Source organism: Nannospalax galili, unplaced genomic scaffold (genome assembly GCF_000622305.1).
Source record: "Nannospalax galili isolate Female #2095 unplaced genomic scaffold, S.galili_v1.0 scaffold241, whole genome shotgun sequence".
In the NCBI taxonomy this organism is placed as follows: Eukaryota; Metazoa; Chordata; class Mammalia; order Rodentia; family Spalacidae; genus Nannospalax; species Nannospalax galili.
This window is the reverse complement of record NW_008345602.1, coordinates 92,232-108,458: the sequence shown is the minus strand read 5'-3', so window position 1 is coordinate 108,458 and position 16,227 is coordinate 92,232. Positions and strand designations below refer to the sequence as shown.

At 35.0% G+C, this 16,227-nt stretch overlaps 1 protein-coding gene across 3 annotated transcripts in view; it reads left to right on the top strand.

The window, feature by feature from the left end:
• Positions 1-16,227, top strand: part of Jak2 (Janus kinase 2) — a 109,790-nt gene that overhangs the window by 23,872 nt on the left and 69,691 nt on the right. For all 3 annotated transcript variants that reach the window (XM_029567631.1, XM_029567632.1, XM_008841657.3), the window contains 2 exons: positions 6,679-6,802; positions 12,344-12,461. In XM_029567631.1, the coding sequence (XP_029423491.1) occupies positions 6,679-6,802; positions 12,344-12,461 (242 nt within the window). The remainder of the gene's footprint in view (positions 1-6,678; positions 6,803-12,343; positions 12,462-16,227) is intronic.

The following is a 16,227-nucleotide window of genomic DNA, read 5'->3' as shown; positions in this document are numbered from 1 at the left end:
CTCTCTCTCTCTCTCTGTGAGCTGCAGATGTTGCCACCATTTTCACTGTTAACTCTTCCTTTCCTTTTTGTTTACTTAGTACTTGAAATGTATGCGTAATGACTGCTTTGAATTCGTGCTAGATTTGACATCTGAGTCCCCTTACAAGCAGTATCTGTTGCTTCCTTTTGTCCTGTGTATGGATTATACTTTCTGTTCCTTTGTACATCTCATAATTCTTTTAAAAACTATATACTTGGCATAATATAGAGTCTGGATATTGATTCCTTTGGGAGAGTTTGATAATTCTTCTGTTACTGATTTTAATTTTTTCTATGATCAGTGTGTATACTCTGTATAATTTCAGTTCTCTGCAATTCACTGAAACTTGGTGACTTCAGTGATCTGCTAAATGTTTCACATGCGTCTGAAAAGTATATGTTCTGTATTAGGTATATTATTCTCAGATATAAATGAAATTTAAGTCGATTAGTGGTGTAAAATTTGTATCCTTTTAGTTTGTTTTTGGTGACTGTATATTTTTTTCTAGCTCTGAGAGATTTTGAAATTTTTCTTTTTGGTTCTAATAATTTTTGCTTCACCTTTGAAGCCCTGTTGTTAGTTGCATATGAATTTCAGTTATTCTTCTTTAGACTTCCTGTTGACTTGAACCCATTTGCAGAGTATTCCTTTTCATCTCAATATTTTTTCCTTAGTTTAGTTTCTTAGATATTGACTCTCCAGGCTTCTTTGCATTTTGTTCGCATAATATGTAATATTTTCCTTCTTTTTAACATTCAATCTGTGTTCTTATATTTAAAGTTTCTTTCTTTTTGTTCTGAATTAGCCACGTTTTATTTAGCTGGCCAGCAGTTGTACTTTCTGGGTCGGAATTTAAAGAGTACAGCCTCGACTTGGGAGAGCAAGGTTTATAAAGGTAAAAATCATATCCTAATGAAACAGTTACTCAAAAACAGGCAATTACTCAAAAACAGGCAATATTTCATTTATTATTTTTATTTTATGTGTACAAGTGTATTGCCTGCATATATGTAAGTGTACCCGTGTCATGCATGCCCACAGAAGTCAGAAAGAGGATATTAGATCCCTTGGAACTGTAGTTAAAGATAGTTGTTAACCACCATGTGGGTGCTAGGAATCAAACCTGGGTCCTCTGCAAGAGCAGCCAGTGCTTTTAATTGCTGAGCCATCTCTCCAGCCTCTAAAGTTTATTTTTTGTAACACAGTCTTAAAATTCAAACATGTTGTATTTACATTTTATATACACTTACAGATATAATTGTATTATTTTGCCGTTTTCTCCTTCTATTTTTGTTTTGTTTTCTTCCTTCCTACTCTTACGAAATATTTTCATTTTTTAAAATTTTATCTCTTGTATTAAATATTTTGATGTAGTTTTGTATAATTGTTTTAAGGGTTATCCTAGATGACATTTCTGGCCTATCAGAATCTTATGATAGTATAATCTTACCAAACAATTCAAGCCCTTGACAATACCTTAACTCCATTTACTTTTTGAGTAGTGCTAGAATTAATTGCAGCACATATGCTAAACCACATGAGGCACTTACCTTGCTGATTTAGTCACTATTCTGTTATATTTACTCTGTCTTGTGTCTTTCCTGTAGCCTTACTTCTATGTGTTATCATTTTCTTTTAGCCTCAAGAACTTCTTTAAATATTTTTTGTGTTGCATGTCTGCTGGTGATGAATCTGTTAGCTCTTGTTTATCTGGAAATGTTCCTTTTACACATACTTAATTCTGTGTTTTTAAGATGTCATTTCATTGACTTGATTTCTGTGGTTTTATTGGAAAGCTACCTGTTAGAGTTTTTGCCTGTAAATATCACCTTGTTTTATTCTCTGGGTTATTCTCCACCTCTTTAAAAATTATCCTTTCTGGGGCTGGAGAGATGGCTCAGCAGTTAAGAACACTGGTTGTTCTTGCAGAAGACCCAGGTTTGAATCCTAGCACCCACGTGGCAGCTAACAACTGTCTGTAACTCCAGTTCCAGGGGATCCAACAGCCTTTTCTGACCTCCACAGGCATTGCACGACACGGGTGCACTTACCTACATGCAGGCAATATACGCATACACATTAAAAAAAAATTCTTTCTGTTGTTCACCTCCAGCAGTTTGACTATGGTGTACCTATGGGTTGTTTAATTTTGCTTTGCTTTAGGCTCTCTGGGCTCCTTGAATTTTAGGGCACTTTCTTTAGCTTTAGGAAATTCTTGGCCATTATATCCTCAATTATATGTAAATTAAATCTATTTGCTGTGTCTGACTTACCTTTATTATATGTAGTTTTTTTCCATTCTGCCATTTTTGTACTTCTATTTGAATGTCTAATATAAATGTAAAACTTGTCTTTATGTTGACTATTCCTGTTTGCTGCAGTCTGTAGTATGCTGTCAAATCCATCTATTGGTGCTGGTGGTGTCAGCATTATCTGGGAGCTTGTTAGAAATACAGAATCCAAGGTTCCTTCTCAAAAAACACTGAAAAATAACCTGTACTTTAACACAATATCCAGGTTCTTTCTATACACATTACAGTTAGTGTGTTAAGTGTTTATAGACCTTATAAAATTTAGTTAAGACATGTGCCTGGGATGTTTACAATGGAATCTATCTTATATACCTATGCTTTGCTAACTGGTTTAATCATATCACTTTTATCCTTCCCATGAGCTCAGTTTTCTTGTCCTACTTCTATAAATGTTGAAACAGAGGCCCAGAGAGATTACCACACATATACCTACCTAGCACTTTGCAGAACACAGATTTACCCCATATCTGACTATGCTCATCCTGAATAATTGCATTGTCACTTTTCAAACTGAAACCCTTTTGAGGAAAGAGCATCCTGTTAATAATTAATGCTTATGCATCACTTTTTTGTTTTATTTTGTTTTTTGGTCTTTTTGAGTCAGGGTCTCCCTGTAGCCCCAGCTGGCCTGGAACTCACTCTGTAGACCAGGCTGGCCTCCATCTCTCAGAGATCAGCCTCCCTTCTCCCTCCCAAGTGTCAGGATTAAAGGTGTGCCCTACCATGCCTGGCTCATGAATAACTTTTCAGAAACTTTGTTTTTACTCTGTCCCTCTTGATAATTTTTTAAATTTTTATTGAATTTTTACAATTTTATACAATATACTTTGATGGTATTTACTCTCCCCTGTTCCCCCACCCGATTTAATGTATTTTATATATTATATATTTAATATATATAAATAGTAAAGTACAGCCTATAGAGGATGATTTCTATCCCAAAATGTACTTCAGTGGGGGACCATCCACTGGAGCCTGGTTAACCTACCAAGACTCCCATCCTTGTAACAGACTATCCCTCCTCCCAGCAGCCTGTTATTTTGGCTAGATGAATAGTGTAAAGTCTTTCACGTAGGCTTCACTTGCATTTCTTTCAACGTGAGGTATTGCATGTTGTTAAGTCATGTGGATTTGCTTGACTGAATATTGTTTCTATTTTATACCTTGTTAGTTTTTAATCTTGATTTTAATTTAAAATATTTTAACTAATACTTTATATATAAAAATAAAATAGAAACCAGTGTACCTCTACTCAACTTTTAAAATTTATCACTTTGCCTTTTTATTTCAGATTTGTATATTAGTGAAATACATTACATTAGTAGAGTTTTCTAACTTAGCTCTCTGCAGTCTTATGATGAAGAAATGAACAATGAACTTGTAATTTTTAAAAGAATTATTTATGGATTGTGTTTGTTAGTACTTAGTTTATGATTTTTTGTATCTGTTTTGACAAGTGTCTCAACAAAGCAAAACAAAAAAATAAAAACAAAAAATTACTTTTTTATGTATCTTACCTGCTTTGGTATCACAATCAAACTAAACTTGAAATGTGTCAGTTTCTTTGTCATGTGGACTTAAGATGGACTTGTCATTTGGTTGCCCCCACATAGAACTTCAGAGCTTGATTGGTTTTCCTTCTTTCTTAATCTTCAAGTGTCTCAACAAAGCAAAACAAAAAAATAAAAACAAAAAATTACTTTTTTATGTATCTTACCTGCTTTGGTATCACAATCAAACGAAACTTGAAATGTGTCAGTTTCTTTGTCATGTGGACTTAAGATGGACTTGTCATTTGGTTGCCCCCACATAGAACTTCAGAGCTTGATTGGTTTTCCTTCTTTCTTAATCTTCCTTTTTTTTCTTCTTTCTGCCTTCTTCATTAAAAAGGTAAATTTTATTATTAAAATATAAATCAGTATCTTTATTTTTAGTTTCATTGAAACTTTTTTATTCTTGAATTTTTTTAGTTGTGTTTTTCTGAAAACGGTTCCATTTTTCTTTTCATATTTACCGGCATAATGTTCTATCATTCCATTTGTCTTTGTAACTTGTAGTTGTACTTTTTATAAATTGCTTGTGCCTATTTTTATTCCTTGTTAGAGATGACAAGGCTTGTTTATTTTGGTAGTCATTGCAAAAAATCATCTTTTTTTGATTCTCTTTAACATGTATTCTGTTAACTACTCCTTTAAAAAATATTATTTATCTCTGCGTGTGTGTCTGTGTATCTGTGTCTGTGAGTGAATATGTGCACACATGAATGTGAGTGCCCACAGAGGCCAGAAGAAGGTGTTAGATCCCATTGTAGGTGAAGTTACAGGCTGTTGTGAGAGAGCCACCAGATGTGGGTGTTGGTAACTGAACTTGGGTCCTCTGTAAAATAGCAAGTGTTCTTAACTGCTGTGCCGTTTTTCCAGCTTCCATTTTTACTCTTTATTATGTCCTTCTTTCAGCTTTATCTGGGATTGCTCTGTAATGAGTTAAATACCCAGATCACTCTGTTCTTGACTGATGTAGACAGGTTACTAACTATAGTTTTTCCTCTTAAGAATCATTTCAGTTGTATAATTTTTAACATATGATATGATAGTTGATAATCATTCCTTTTGAGTGCATTTTAACCTATGTAACACTTTTTCCTTTGCCATAAGTGCTTGCATTTTAATTTGTTATAGATTTTCCTTTGATCTGTAATGGTATGTTGAAGTATTTGTAAGTGAAATAATGAAGGAAAGTATAATTAGAAAGTTGCTACTGAATGTTTTTAATCTATAACTTGGTAAAATTATTACTTGTCTATAGATAATTGTATTAATAGGTTAAAATTAGAATTTAAATCTTAGTCATCAATCATTATTAAGTATGTCATTTCTATCTATAGTAGAATGAAAATATTACTTAGAATAAAAATATTTTTGCGAAGCTTATGTTTTAGTGTAGGATTTAAATTTTTAATGCGATAATTTCTGATTTAATTGAAGTGTTAGAAAACATGGTACATGTGATTATTCTTTTATAGTTTTGAAAACTTGTTTTGAGTTCCACATGATTATAGGGCACATTTGTGTGTATATATATGTATATGTGTAAGTGTTTTCTTTGTGCTTGGAAATAATACATTCTATTTATGTTGCTATGTGTTCTATACCTTCTAATTTTAAAATTAAGATTTTAAATTCTTTATTTTTAATTATTTGTCCTTGTGTATGTTTGTGTATAGGTATGTGCACATGAGTGCAGATGCCCACAGAGGCCAGAGGCATCAAATCCTCCTGTAGACAGTTGTGAGCTACCCATCAAGGGTGTTGAAAACCAAACAGGGGTCTTTTGCAAGAGAGTATGTGCTCTTAACTACCAAGACATCTCTTTAATCCCTTATTCAACCTTTTATGTGCATTTTACAATAACTGAGAAAGAGGTGCTAGACATGAAGATACATACCTGTAATCCTAGCATTTGGGAGGTGGAGGCAGGAAGATTAGGAATTTAAGGCCAGTTTCAGCTACATAAGGAGTTTGAGGCCAGCTTAGGCTACTTGAGACCCTATTGCAAAAATAAATGAATAAATAAAAGTTTTGGGCACCAGTGAGATGACTCAGTGGGGAAAGGCACTTACTGCCAAGCCTGATGACCTGATTTTGACCCCTATAACCTACATAGTGGAAGGAGAGAACTCCCTCAAATTGTTTTCTAACCTCCACAAGTACACTGACACATGTGTGCATAAGCTCACACACATAAACAAATGTAAAAATGTTTAATTAAAAAATAAAATTTGAAGAAATCATGTTATGGTAAATTTAAAGAGTGCAAAGGATGTAATTAGTATATTGTGTAAACCTTTTAATTTTTAAGATGAAAATGTTTCATTCTTTTAAAAGTATTCAATGGCTTGTTATTTCAATGACTTAAAAATTACTATCAGTTAAAATACACACATACACAGAAATAATATTACCCTTCAGGTACTAAAGGGAACTTAGGAGCTATCTTCAAAAGACAGCTAAAAACTGGATAATTTTTTTTTTAAAAAAACCTCTTTGAAAGAATCCCAGTAGTCATGTTTTAAAATGTAGAAGCAAAGAGGTATTAAAAACTGGATAAAATGGTTTTTTTAAAACCTCTTTGAAAGAATCCCAATAGTCATATTTTAAAATTAGAAGCAAAGAGGTATTTGATTAAACATTCAGTTTTAAGTTTCATTGTGCTAAAATATTTCATTTGCTACCAAACTTTCTGCTGATTTTGAGAGGTGCCACCAAAGCTCCATGACAAATTATGGATGTTATGTAAACGTTCTGTTAGCTGTCTGTAATCAGTTCCTTTTATGCTTCATTTCTAGGTATTACACCTGTGTATCATAATATGTTTGCTTTAATGAGTGAAGCAGAAAGAATCTGGTATCCACCCAACCATGTCTTCCACATAGATGAGTCAACCAGCCATAATATACTCTACAGAATAAGGTACTTTCTCACATAATTTGTGTATTAGTAAAAGGGCAAAGTGGAAGATATTCTTAACTATATAATACGGTAACTATGATGTTTTGTTCTGTTGCGATGCCATTTTATGACTTTTCATTATAATTTAGAATTTTTAAAGAACAGAACAGAGTGGGCGTTGTAAGTAAAATCCTTAAGAATGTTGCTGATTTCCCAGGAAATTTGATACTTTGTACAATAAAATTCAGTCTTACATCTCTTCTCTATAAATAAGTTTTTAAACTTGAAAGATTTTTGTTTGCAGCTTTGGATTGTAAGCTAATTTATCTAGTGATTTATGGCAATGTATAATATCTATTTAGCAAAATCCAGAAGTATTTTTCTATACAAAAAGGAGGTAACAAAGACATAATTTTTAAAAAATATTTTATTTATTATGATTTACCTTTTCCTCTAGTCTCACAAACCATATTTTTCTTTTAATCCAGCAGTGCCATTTAATGCACTATAGCCTATATTTTTTTAACTTTTACAAAAACTTTATTGAGAACTTTATACATGCATATAAGGTGTTTCGATCAAATCCATGTCCACTTCCTCCCTTATGTGTGTGAATGTTATGTCTGCATGTAGGTAAGTGCACTCGTGCTGTGCAATGCCCGCAGAGGTCAGCAGAGGCTGCTGGATCCCCTGGGACTGGAGTTACGGACAGTTGTTAGCTGTCATGTGGGTGCTGGGATTTGAATCCCGGTCTTCTGCAAGAATAGTGTTCTTAACCGCCAAGCCATCTCTCCAGCTCCCATACTTTGACTTCTTAATGGAGCATAGCCACAAACTCGCAATGTAGTAGGCTGGTCCTGAACTTTTGATCCTCCTCCTTCCACCTCCTGACTGATGGGATTCTAGGTGGAGACATGGCCTTATCTCTGCCCTTGAGAGTTCTGAGATGGCTCAGTGGTTAAGAGCACAAGCTGCTCTTACAGAGGGTCTGGGTTTGGTTCCCAAGCATCCACATGACAGCTAACAATCATCCATAACTGGGTCCAGGGGATCCAGCACCCTCTTCTGGCCTCTGTAGGCATTGCATACATGTGGTACACTTAACATCCATGCAGGCAGACATGAATACACATAAAATAAAAATAAAAATTTTTAATTAAAAGAGAGGAAAGGCACACAATAAGTTCATGAACAGACAAGGGAATGACAGATTGTGCTAAAAACTGTGAATCAAAAGAAATCAGGTGATGAGGTTGGGGGCAGTTTCAGATAGAGTGAGGTGATCAGGCACACAGAACCTTCCAGAGGAGCTGGCCTTTGAGCTCAGATATGACAGTGCTCTGAGAGTTGGATTTTTGGTGAACAGGGGAGTCACTGAAAGTTTTAAATTTTTTATTTTTATTTATGTATATCTAGGTGTGGGTGTGCACATGTATGTGGTGGTGCCCTCAGAGGTCAGAAGGTGCCGGATCCCCTGGAGCTGGAATTACAGGTGGTTGTGAGAAGCCTGACATGAGTGCTGGGAACCAAACGTGGGTCCTCTGCAAGAGCAGCAAGCCCTCTTAACTGCTGAGCCATCTTTCCAAGCCCTCATTGAACGTTTTAAAATAGGAAATGGCATCTAGGTTTTTGAATATGAGAAACTTAGTTATAGGAAAAACTTTTAGGCATAAAATAGATGAGATGGCTCATGCCAGTTACTCTAGATAAGGGATTCTGAAAGGATGACTCCTGTGTTGGAATCTTATTTCAGCTCTGGAAGGATCTCACATGGACCAGTGATATGTGTATGGTTTTTTTTGTTTGTTTGTTTTGTTTTGTTTTGTTTTGTTTTTGCTGTTGTTGTTGTTTTTTAATTTTTTAAAAATATTTTATTATTTTTATTGTATGTATATGAGTGTATTGCCTGCATGTATGTGAGTGTACCCATGTAGTGCAATGCCTTGGACGTCAGAAGAGGGCTTCAGATTCCCCTGGAACTGAAGTTAAGGATGGTTCGTAGCTGCCATGTGGGTGCTGGGAATTGAACCCGAGTCCTCTGCAAGAGCAATCAGGGCTCTTAACCACTGAGCCATCTCTCCAGCCCCTGTTTTTTAATTTTTTAAATTTAATAACCACATGATTAGAAGAAACATTTCATTACAGCTTTAACATATTCAGTAACACATTCCAGAGCAAGGACACATCTATTTCAAAAATGGCTGTAAATTTTTAGGTTCACAGTTTAATTAATACAGTTATACAATATTGAACTCAGTATAAACCCTGTAAGACATAAAATTGAATGAGTTTTTACCCTTTAAAGACGATCTCCATTTCATTTTAAAATATGCCATTTTCTACATTTTAATGCTACTAACAGATGTTTGCACATGTGCCTTTAATCTCTATGTATCTGATCATCACTAGTCACAATCGGTTACACTCAGATCCTTGGCACCTGAGTATGGATATAAAGTCATCAGGTAGATTTCACTGGTAATGTTTATCACCTCTACTCTTTAACATGAAGTAAATTTTTATGTTTCCTCTTCAAATATATCTTTTTTTAAATTTGTTGATTTTTTTGTGTGTATATCATACAGAACATCCCACACAATCTTACTCATCTATATACCCACTTCCCAATCGGCACCCTCTCATAGCCTTCCCCCTCCCACACACTGGAGCCCATATATTCTGTCATCCCTGTGACTGCAAAGACATAATTTTGATTTATGTATTACAAACCACTGTACTTTTCACACACATATATATTATATATGTGAAATTATATATATTATATATACTTTTCTCATGATTTCATGGGATAATAAGAATTTCTGTAAAAGATAAAGACTCTAATGCAGTGAGAACATTACTCATAACTCATATTTATTCATGGCCTCACAGCTTGGAAATGAGTGTCAGAGTTCAAACCTAGACCCAGTTTGCTACAAACTGTCTTGCAACCACCTTACATGTACCTCATTAAAGAGATAATGTATGTGTAGTGTTTAATGTTGAGCCTATCATTTGATGGTTCTATTTTATTTTATTTGAAATGAGTGTCAGAGTTCAAACCTAGACCCAGTTTGCTACAAACTGCCTTTCAACTACCTTACATGTACCTCATTAAAGAGAGAATGTATGTGTAGTGTTTAGTGTTGAGCTTATCATTTGATGGTTTTATTTGACAGGGTCTCTGTCATGTATCCCAGACTGGCCTTGAATTAACTGTTTAACCAAGGATGACCTTGAATTTCTGATCCTCCAGCTTCTACTTTCCAGGACTGCTGGGATTACAAGCATGGGCAACCACACCCAGTTTTGTGATGTTAGGAATCAAACCAGGTGGCATGCAGGATAGGCAATGGAACTACCTCCCTAGTACCTAATGGATTCTTAATAAATTTTAGTATTTCATTGCTTATTTCCTTCTCAGTCTGTTAAAAAATATGTAGATGCCTATGTTTGAGTTTTTAATTTCTAAGATAATTTTTAAAGTATAAGCATCAATTTTTTTTGTAAAATTACAGGTAAGAAATTAGGAAAAGGGTTCAGTGTCTAAATAATGAACACATAAAAACCAGTGTCAGGCCCAGCATGATAGTGCACTTTAATCCCAGCACTTGGAGCAGCAGAGGCAGGTGGATCACTGTGAGTTCGAGTACAACCTGGTCTACATAGCAAGTTCCAGGCTAGTTCCAGCAAGATCCAAAAAAACAGTGTCATTCTTACATATAAGTAGCTATTGAATAATGAAATGAGGAAGCCGCTATTTGAAGTAGCTTTAAACTTTATTCAGAAATAACCTTAAGGAAAAAAGTTGAAACAATATAGGTAAATTAGAATGGTGCAAGCCTTTAATCCCAGCACTTGGGAGGCAGAGGCAGGCAGATCTTTGTGAGTTCGAGGCCAGCCTGGTCTGGGGCACTAGCCCCCTTGGATATTAAAATTCATGTGTTCAAGGTGAAAGACTTGAATAAGTAGTTCTCTAAAGATGATATGCAAATAGCTAGTAGGCATTTGAAGAGATGCTCACCATCATTAGCACTGAAGAAATGTAAATCAAATCCATAAAAGCTTAACAACTGACCCACTAAGATGGTAAAAATAGAAAAGGCATACAATAACAAATGTTGGAGATTATTTGTACTAATTAGATTGTTCACACATTATCGTTGAGAATATGAAATGGTGTGTAGTCACTTTGGATAATGTTTGGCCAGAAAGATAAGTACAGAGTTACTGTATGGTTTGTCAGTTCAACTTCTAGGTATATGTTTTAAAAAAATGAAAAGACATGTCCACTAAAACAGTGTTCACAGCAGTGTAATTCACATTAGCATAAAATAGACATAACTCAAATGCCTTTTAAGTGAAAGATGGAAAGTAAAATATGGTATATCCATACAATAGAATATTAATTCATTAGGAAAAAGGAATAAAGTACCTGTTAATGAAAATTAAGAACATTCTGCTAAGTGAATGAAGTCAGATAAAAAGACCACATATATCTTTCCATCATATCATTGTTCTGAAAAGTGACTAGAACAGGAGAATTTACAAAAGCAGTGAGTCACAACTGGGGGTTAAAAAAGGGTCACCTGGGTGTGATTGCTAGTGGGAATAGGGTTCCATAGGAGAATTAAAATGTAAAAGTAAATTATGGGGGCCGAAGAGATGACTCAGTGGTTAAGAGCGCTGACTGCTCTTGCAGAGCACCTGGGTTTGGTTCCCAGCATCCTCATGATGGCTTACAACCATTCATAACTCCAGTTCCAGGGGATCCAATGCCCTTTTCTTACCTGCATGACACAGGTGCACGTACACACATACAGGCAATGCACTCATATACATAAAATAAAAATAATAAAATAAACTGTGATGTTGGTACAACACTGGATACATTACAAAATATTAAACACTTTAAATGGATAAGCTTTATGGTAGTCAAGCTTTTACTTTAAAAAGTGAATGTGCTTTTTTTTTCTTTGAAAGACAAGTTTTTAACCTCCCATTTCTCTAAAAGAAGAAATTATTTGTTTGCATAGCAGATTGCATTTTCAGATGCCTCTGTTGGTGTGACTGAAGTTAAAGTCTTTGTTGATGTGGCATTAGTATTTTGTCTCTGCACTTCTTGTTTCCTGTGATTGCTTTTACTTCCACATTCCATTATTTGTTGCATTAAAGTGGGTCATGGCGTTGGTTTTACATTTATTTGTGTTTCATTTGCTGTTGGTTTGTTGTTTGGTGTTTTGTTTTCTTTCTTTTGGGGTCAGCATCTTATTTTATGTAGCCCAGGATAGCCTCAAACTTGTGATCCTCCTGCCTCAGTTTCCTTGAGCTGGAATTATAGATGTGTTCCACGATACCTTTCTGTGTTACATATTCTTCTTACATTATTGTCATGTATGGTATTATCCAGAAATCTTTTTGTTTCTAACTTGTATTTAACGCTGCTACTTGTGTTTTCTAATAATGCAGCAATAACTTTCAGTATGTTGGGAGTGGTCAAACAACATGTTTGGTTTATGTTGGAGTTCTGGAGGCTGATAGAACGTTTCAACTGTCTTACAGATTTTACTTTCCTCACTGGTATTGCAGTGGCAGCAACAGAACCTATCGATACGGAATATCTCGTGGGGCTGAAGCACCTCTTCTTGATGACTTTGTCATGTCTTACCTCTTTGCTCAGGTATAATTATATTAACCTTTTTGCATATGTATTAAGTCAGAAATATCTCCCTGTGTAGTATGTCTCTTAATCAGGATAACCTAACATGAGAAAATTGCATTTCTAATGTACACAGCAGGTATAGAAAGATAAAAAGATAGTCTCTTTAATAGCAATTTTGATTTTATGATTTACAGATAATAAAATGTATTTGTAAATTCCTTGAGTTATTCCTTTTAAAATTCCTTTTAGGATTTAAGTAATTTTAAGAATTAAAAAAAAAAAAACCTGTAGAGTGAGTTTAACAACATTGTCCATATGGATATTAGATAGTAAAATTTATTTAGAGTTTTAAAAAATAAATTTCTGATCAATTTCAGGCTTAAAGAATAGGCAGTAAAATGTAAAAAAAAAAAAAAAAGTAACAAAAAATGAGCTCCAGTAGGTTGTGTACTTTCTCACAGGAGGGAGCTTTTGTTTGTTAGTTCTGTTAAGGGGCATTGTTTGTGGTGTTATTTCAGCCTTTCTTCTCTACTACCTTGAATTGAATTGAATTGTTTTGTAATTACTTTTATTTTTATGGGCTGCTAGAATAGTATGAACAGAAATTAAAGAAAGAAAAGCAATGTTAGTAATTCATGCTCTTGGGTCAAGATATCCCAAGTATCAGATTAAAGAGTTCCAAATCAGGTTTGTTGGTACCATAGGAAATAATGCCATAGATCTCCATGACTCACATTTCCAACAAGTCTTGCAATGCTTTTTAAGTTTAGAAACAAAAGTCCAAAACTATCCTTTGGGGTATGTGACTATTCCAATTTTTTTTCATTATGGTAAAAAAAATTAAAAATTTGTAAATTTACCACTTTTTAAGTTTACCACTTCAGTTTCATGAAGTACATTCATATTGTTTTACAATGATAGCTTCATACATCTCTAGAAAACTTTTCATCTTCATGCCCATTAAACGGTAACTATTTCCCTCTCAATCTTGGCAGTTGCCATTCTGCTTCCTATGAATTTGCCTATTTTAGTGCTTTATGTATACAACTGAGATTATACCACATTTGCCTTTTGTCTATCTGGATTATTCTAGTTAGTGTAATGCCTTCAGAGTTCTTCCATGTTGTAGCACGTGACAGAATTTCCTTCCTTTAGGGCAGAATAACTGTGCAATTGTGTATTCATTCATGTCTTGATGAATACCTGAGTTGCTTCTACCTTTGGCTTTCGGGAATAGTGCTGCTGTGAACATCTGTATACAAGTGTTTGAGTCTCTGTTTTCTGTTCTTTTGGATATATACCCAGAAGTGGAATCGCTGGATTATATGGTAATTCTGTTTGTAAGGTTTTGAATTGCCACACTGTTTTCTTTAGCTGCACCATTTTTTTTGTGTAAACAGTGAAAAAATATTTCAATTTGTCCATATCCTCAACAGCACTTTGTTCATTTATTCATTTGTCTGTCCTTCCTTTCTTTTCTTCCTTTTTCTGTCCCTCCTTTCTCCCCTCCCCTCTCCTCCCTCCCTCTCTTCCTTCTTTCCTAATAAAAGCCATCCTGATAGGAGTGAAGCAGTATCCCATTGTGGTAGCTGTTTCTTACTTATCTGGCCAATGCAGATGCAAATTTTTTTGGATAAAGTACAGCTGCTCGAAAATTTTTAAAAGACAAACTACTTTTTTCCAGTTTTAATTAAATGAAGTTTTGGTAGGCACATACTGTAATGCTTAAGCAATTCTAGTTTAACATAATTTGTCTTAGCATTTGAGATTCATTTGTAACCTTTCTTCAATGGGTATTTGCTTGGTTATGTTAGTGGTGTTCCCACTAGTTTTATATACACTTAACTTTCTTTTTGCTCATGAAATCCATGAATTTTCTGATAAGCAGAACTTAATTACCTACTGGTTTTATATGGTAATGGAACAAAGGCACGCCATTACAAAGAAATTGTCTAGTTATGTATAGATCTTAGTTAAAAAGTATAACTTACTTGTTTTCATAAAGAAATAGGTGCTTAAAACTGAGCAAAAATAGGGCTGGTGAGATGGCTCTGCAGGTAAAAGCACTTGCTGCCAAGCCTGATGACCTGAGTTTGACCCCCCCCCCCCCACTTCACATGGTGGAATGAGAAAAACAACTCTCAGTAATTGTCTTCTGAAACTCCACATGCTTGCTTGGCACTTGGGTGTCCTCTTCCCTCCCTCCCTCCCTCCCTCCCTCCCTCTTAATAAACAAACAATACAAATAAGATTAAGCAAAAAAAAAAATGTAACTGCTTCTCTGAATCAATTTTGTATAATAACATTTAGACCATTGTTTTAGTTAATATTTATTAATTCATGGTTTGTACTGTAATATTTCTTTTATTAAAATATTTTGGGGACTGGATAGATGGCTCAGTGGTTAAAAACATTTGCTGCTCTTACAGAAGACCCAGAGTTTGGTTCCGAGCACCCACATCAGACAACTCACAACCTCCTAAAACTCCAGTTCCAGGGGATCTAATATTCTCTTCTGGCCTCTTTATAAATAGTTAAATATACTTTAAAATTTTATTTATTAATTTAAAAAATGTATTATTTTTATTTTATGTATATGTGTGTATTGCCTGCGTGTAGGTAAGTGCACCTGTGTCGTGCAATGCCGGCGGAGGACAGAAGAGGCTATTGGATCCCCTGGAACTGGAGTTATGGACAGTTATTAGCTGCCATGTGGGTGCTGGGATTCGAACCCAGGTCTTCTGCAAGAACAGCTAGTGTTCTTAACTGCTGAGCTGTCTCTCTAGCCCCTTAAATATACTTTTAAGAATATATTTCTTTTATAAAGGTTATTTTTAAATTGTTTCTGTAAAACTTTAATTTTATGAGATAAATGATTCCATCAAAATAAAGAGATACATAGGTAAAATGTAGAATGAACCGGCGAGATGGCTTGGTGGGTAAAGACACCTGCCACCAAGCCTGACAACCTGAGTTTGACACCCAGATCCTGTGGTGGAAGCAGAGAACTGACCTGCAAGTTGTCCCCTGATCGCCACGCACGAAATAAATAAACAAATGTTTGAAATAATTTTTAAACAGAAGAAAAGTTATCCAGTTTAAAACCTTGGTTAAGTATTGGATTTCAAGTAAGATGTTTCGTGGTATTCTTTGAAATGAAGTTGGTGTTATTTTTACAGTCTCCACATTGTTTACCTTCTTTCCTTTCTTCCATTACATGTTAGTCTGATTCTAGCCATATCCCTAAAACATTTAATCAGAATCTTGAACTTTTTCTTGTTCTTGTTTCCCCTCCCTCCCTCCCTCCCTCCCTCCATCCCTTCATCCCTGTATGTGCACTTGCATGTGGAGACTAAGCATTGATGTCAGATGTCTTCTTCAGTCACTTTCCACCTTAATTTTTGAGTCAGGTCCCTCACTGAACCTGGAACTCACTGATTGGATAGAATGACTGATAGGAAGCTCCAAAGGAAGCTCCAGAGATTGTCCAGTCTCCATCCCTTAGCACTAAAATTGTAGGTGGGCACTACTGCATTTGGCTTTTCATATGGCTGCTGAGGCTCCAAACTTTTGTCCTCATGCTTATGGAGCATGTGCTTTACTGAGTATCTCTCTGATTTATTTATTGTAGGTAGTTAATAACATTAATTTTTCAGACTCTTGTAGGATCTTCTATTTCTTGTGTCAGATCCTTATTGTTTGAGCCACATACTAGCCTCTTAATCTTCTGAGCACACTTTATGTTCTCCAAGCACATCTGCAGTGGAAGGGACATGGTGGGACA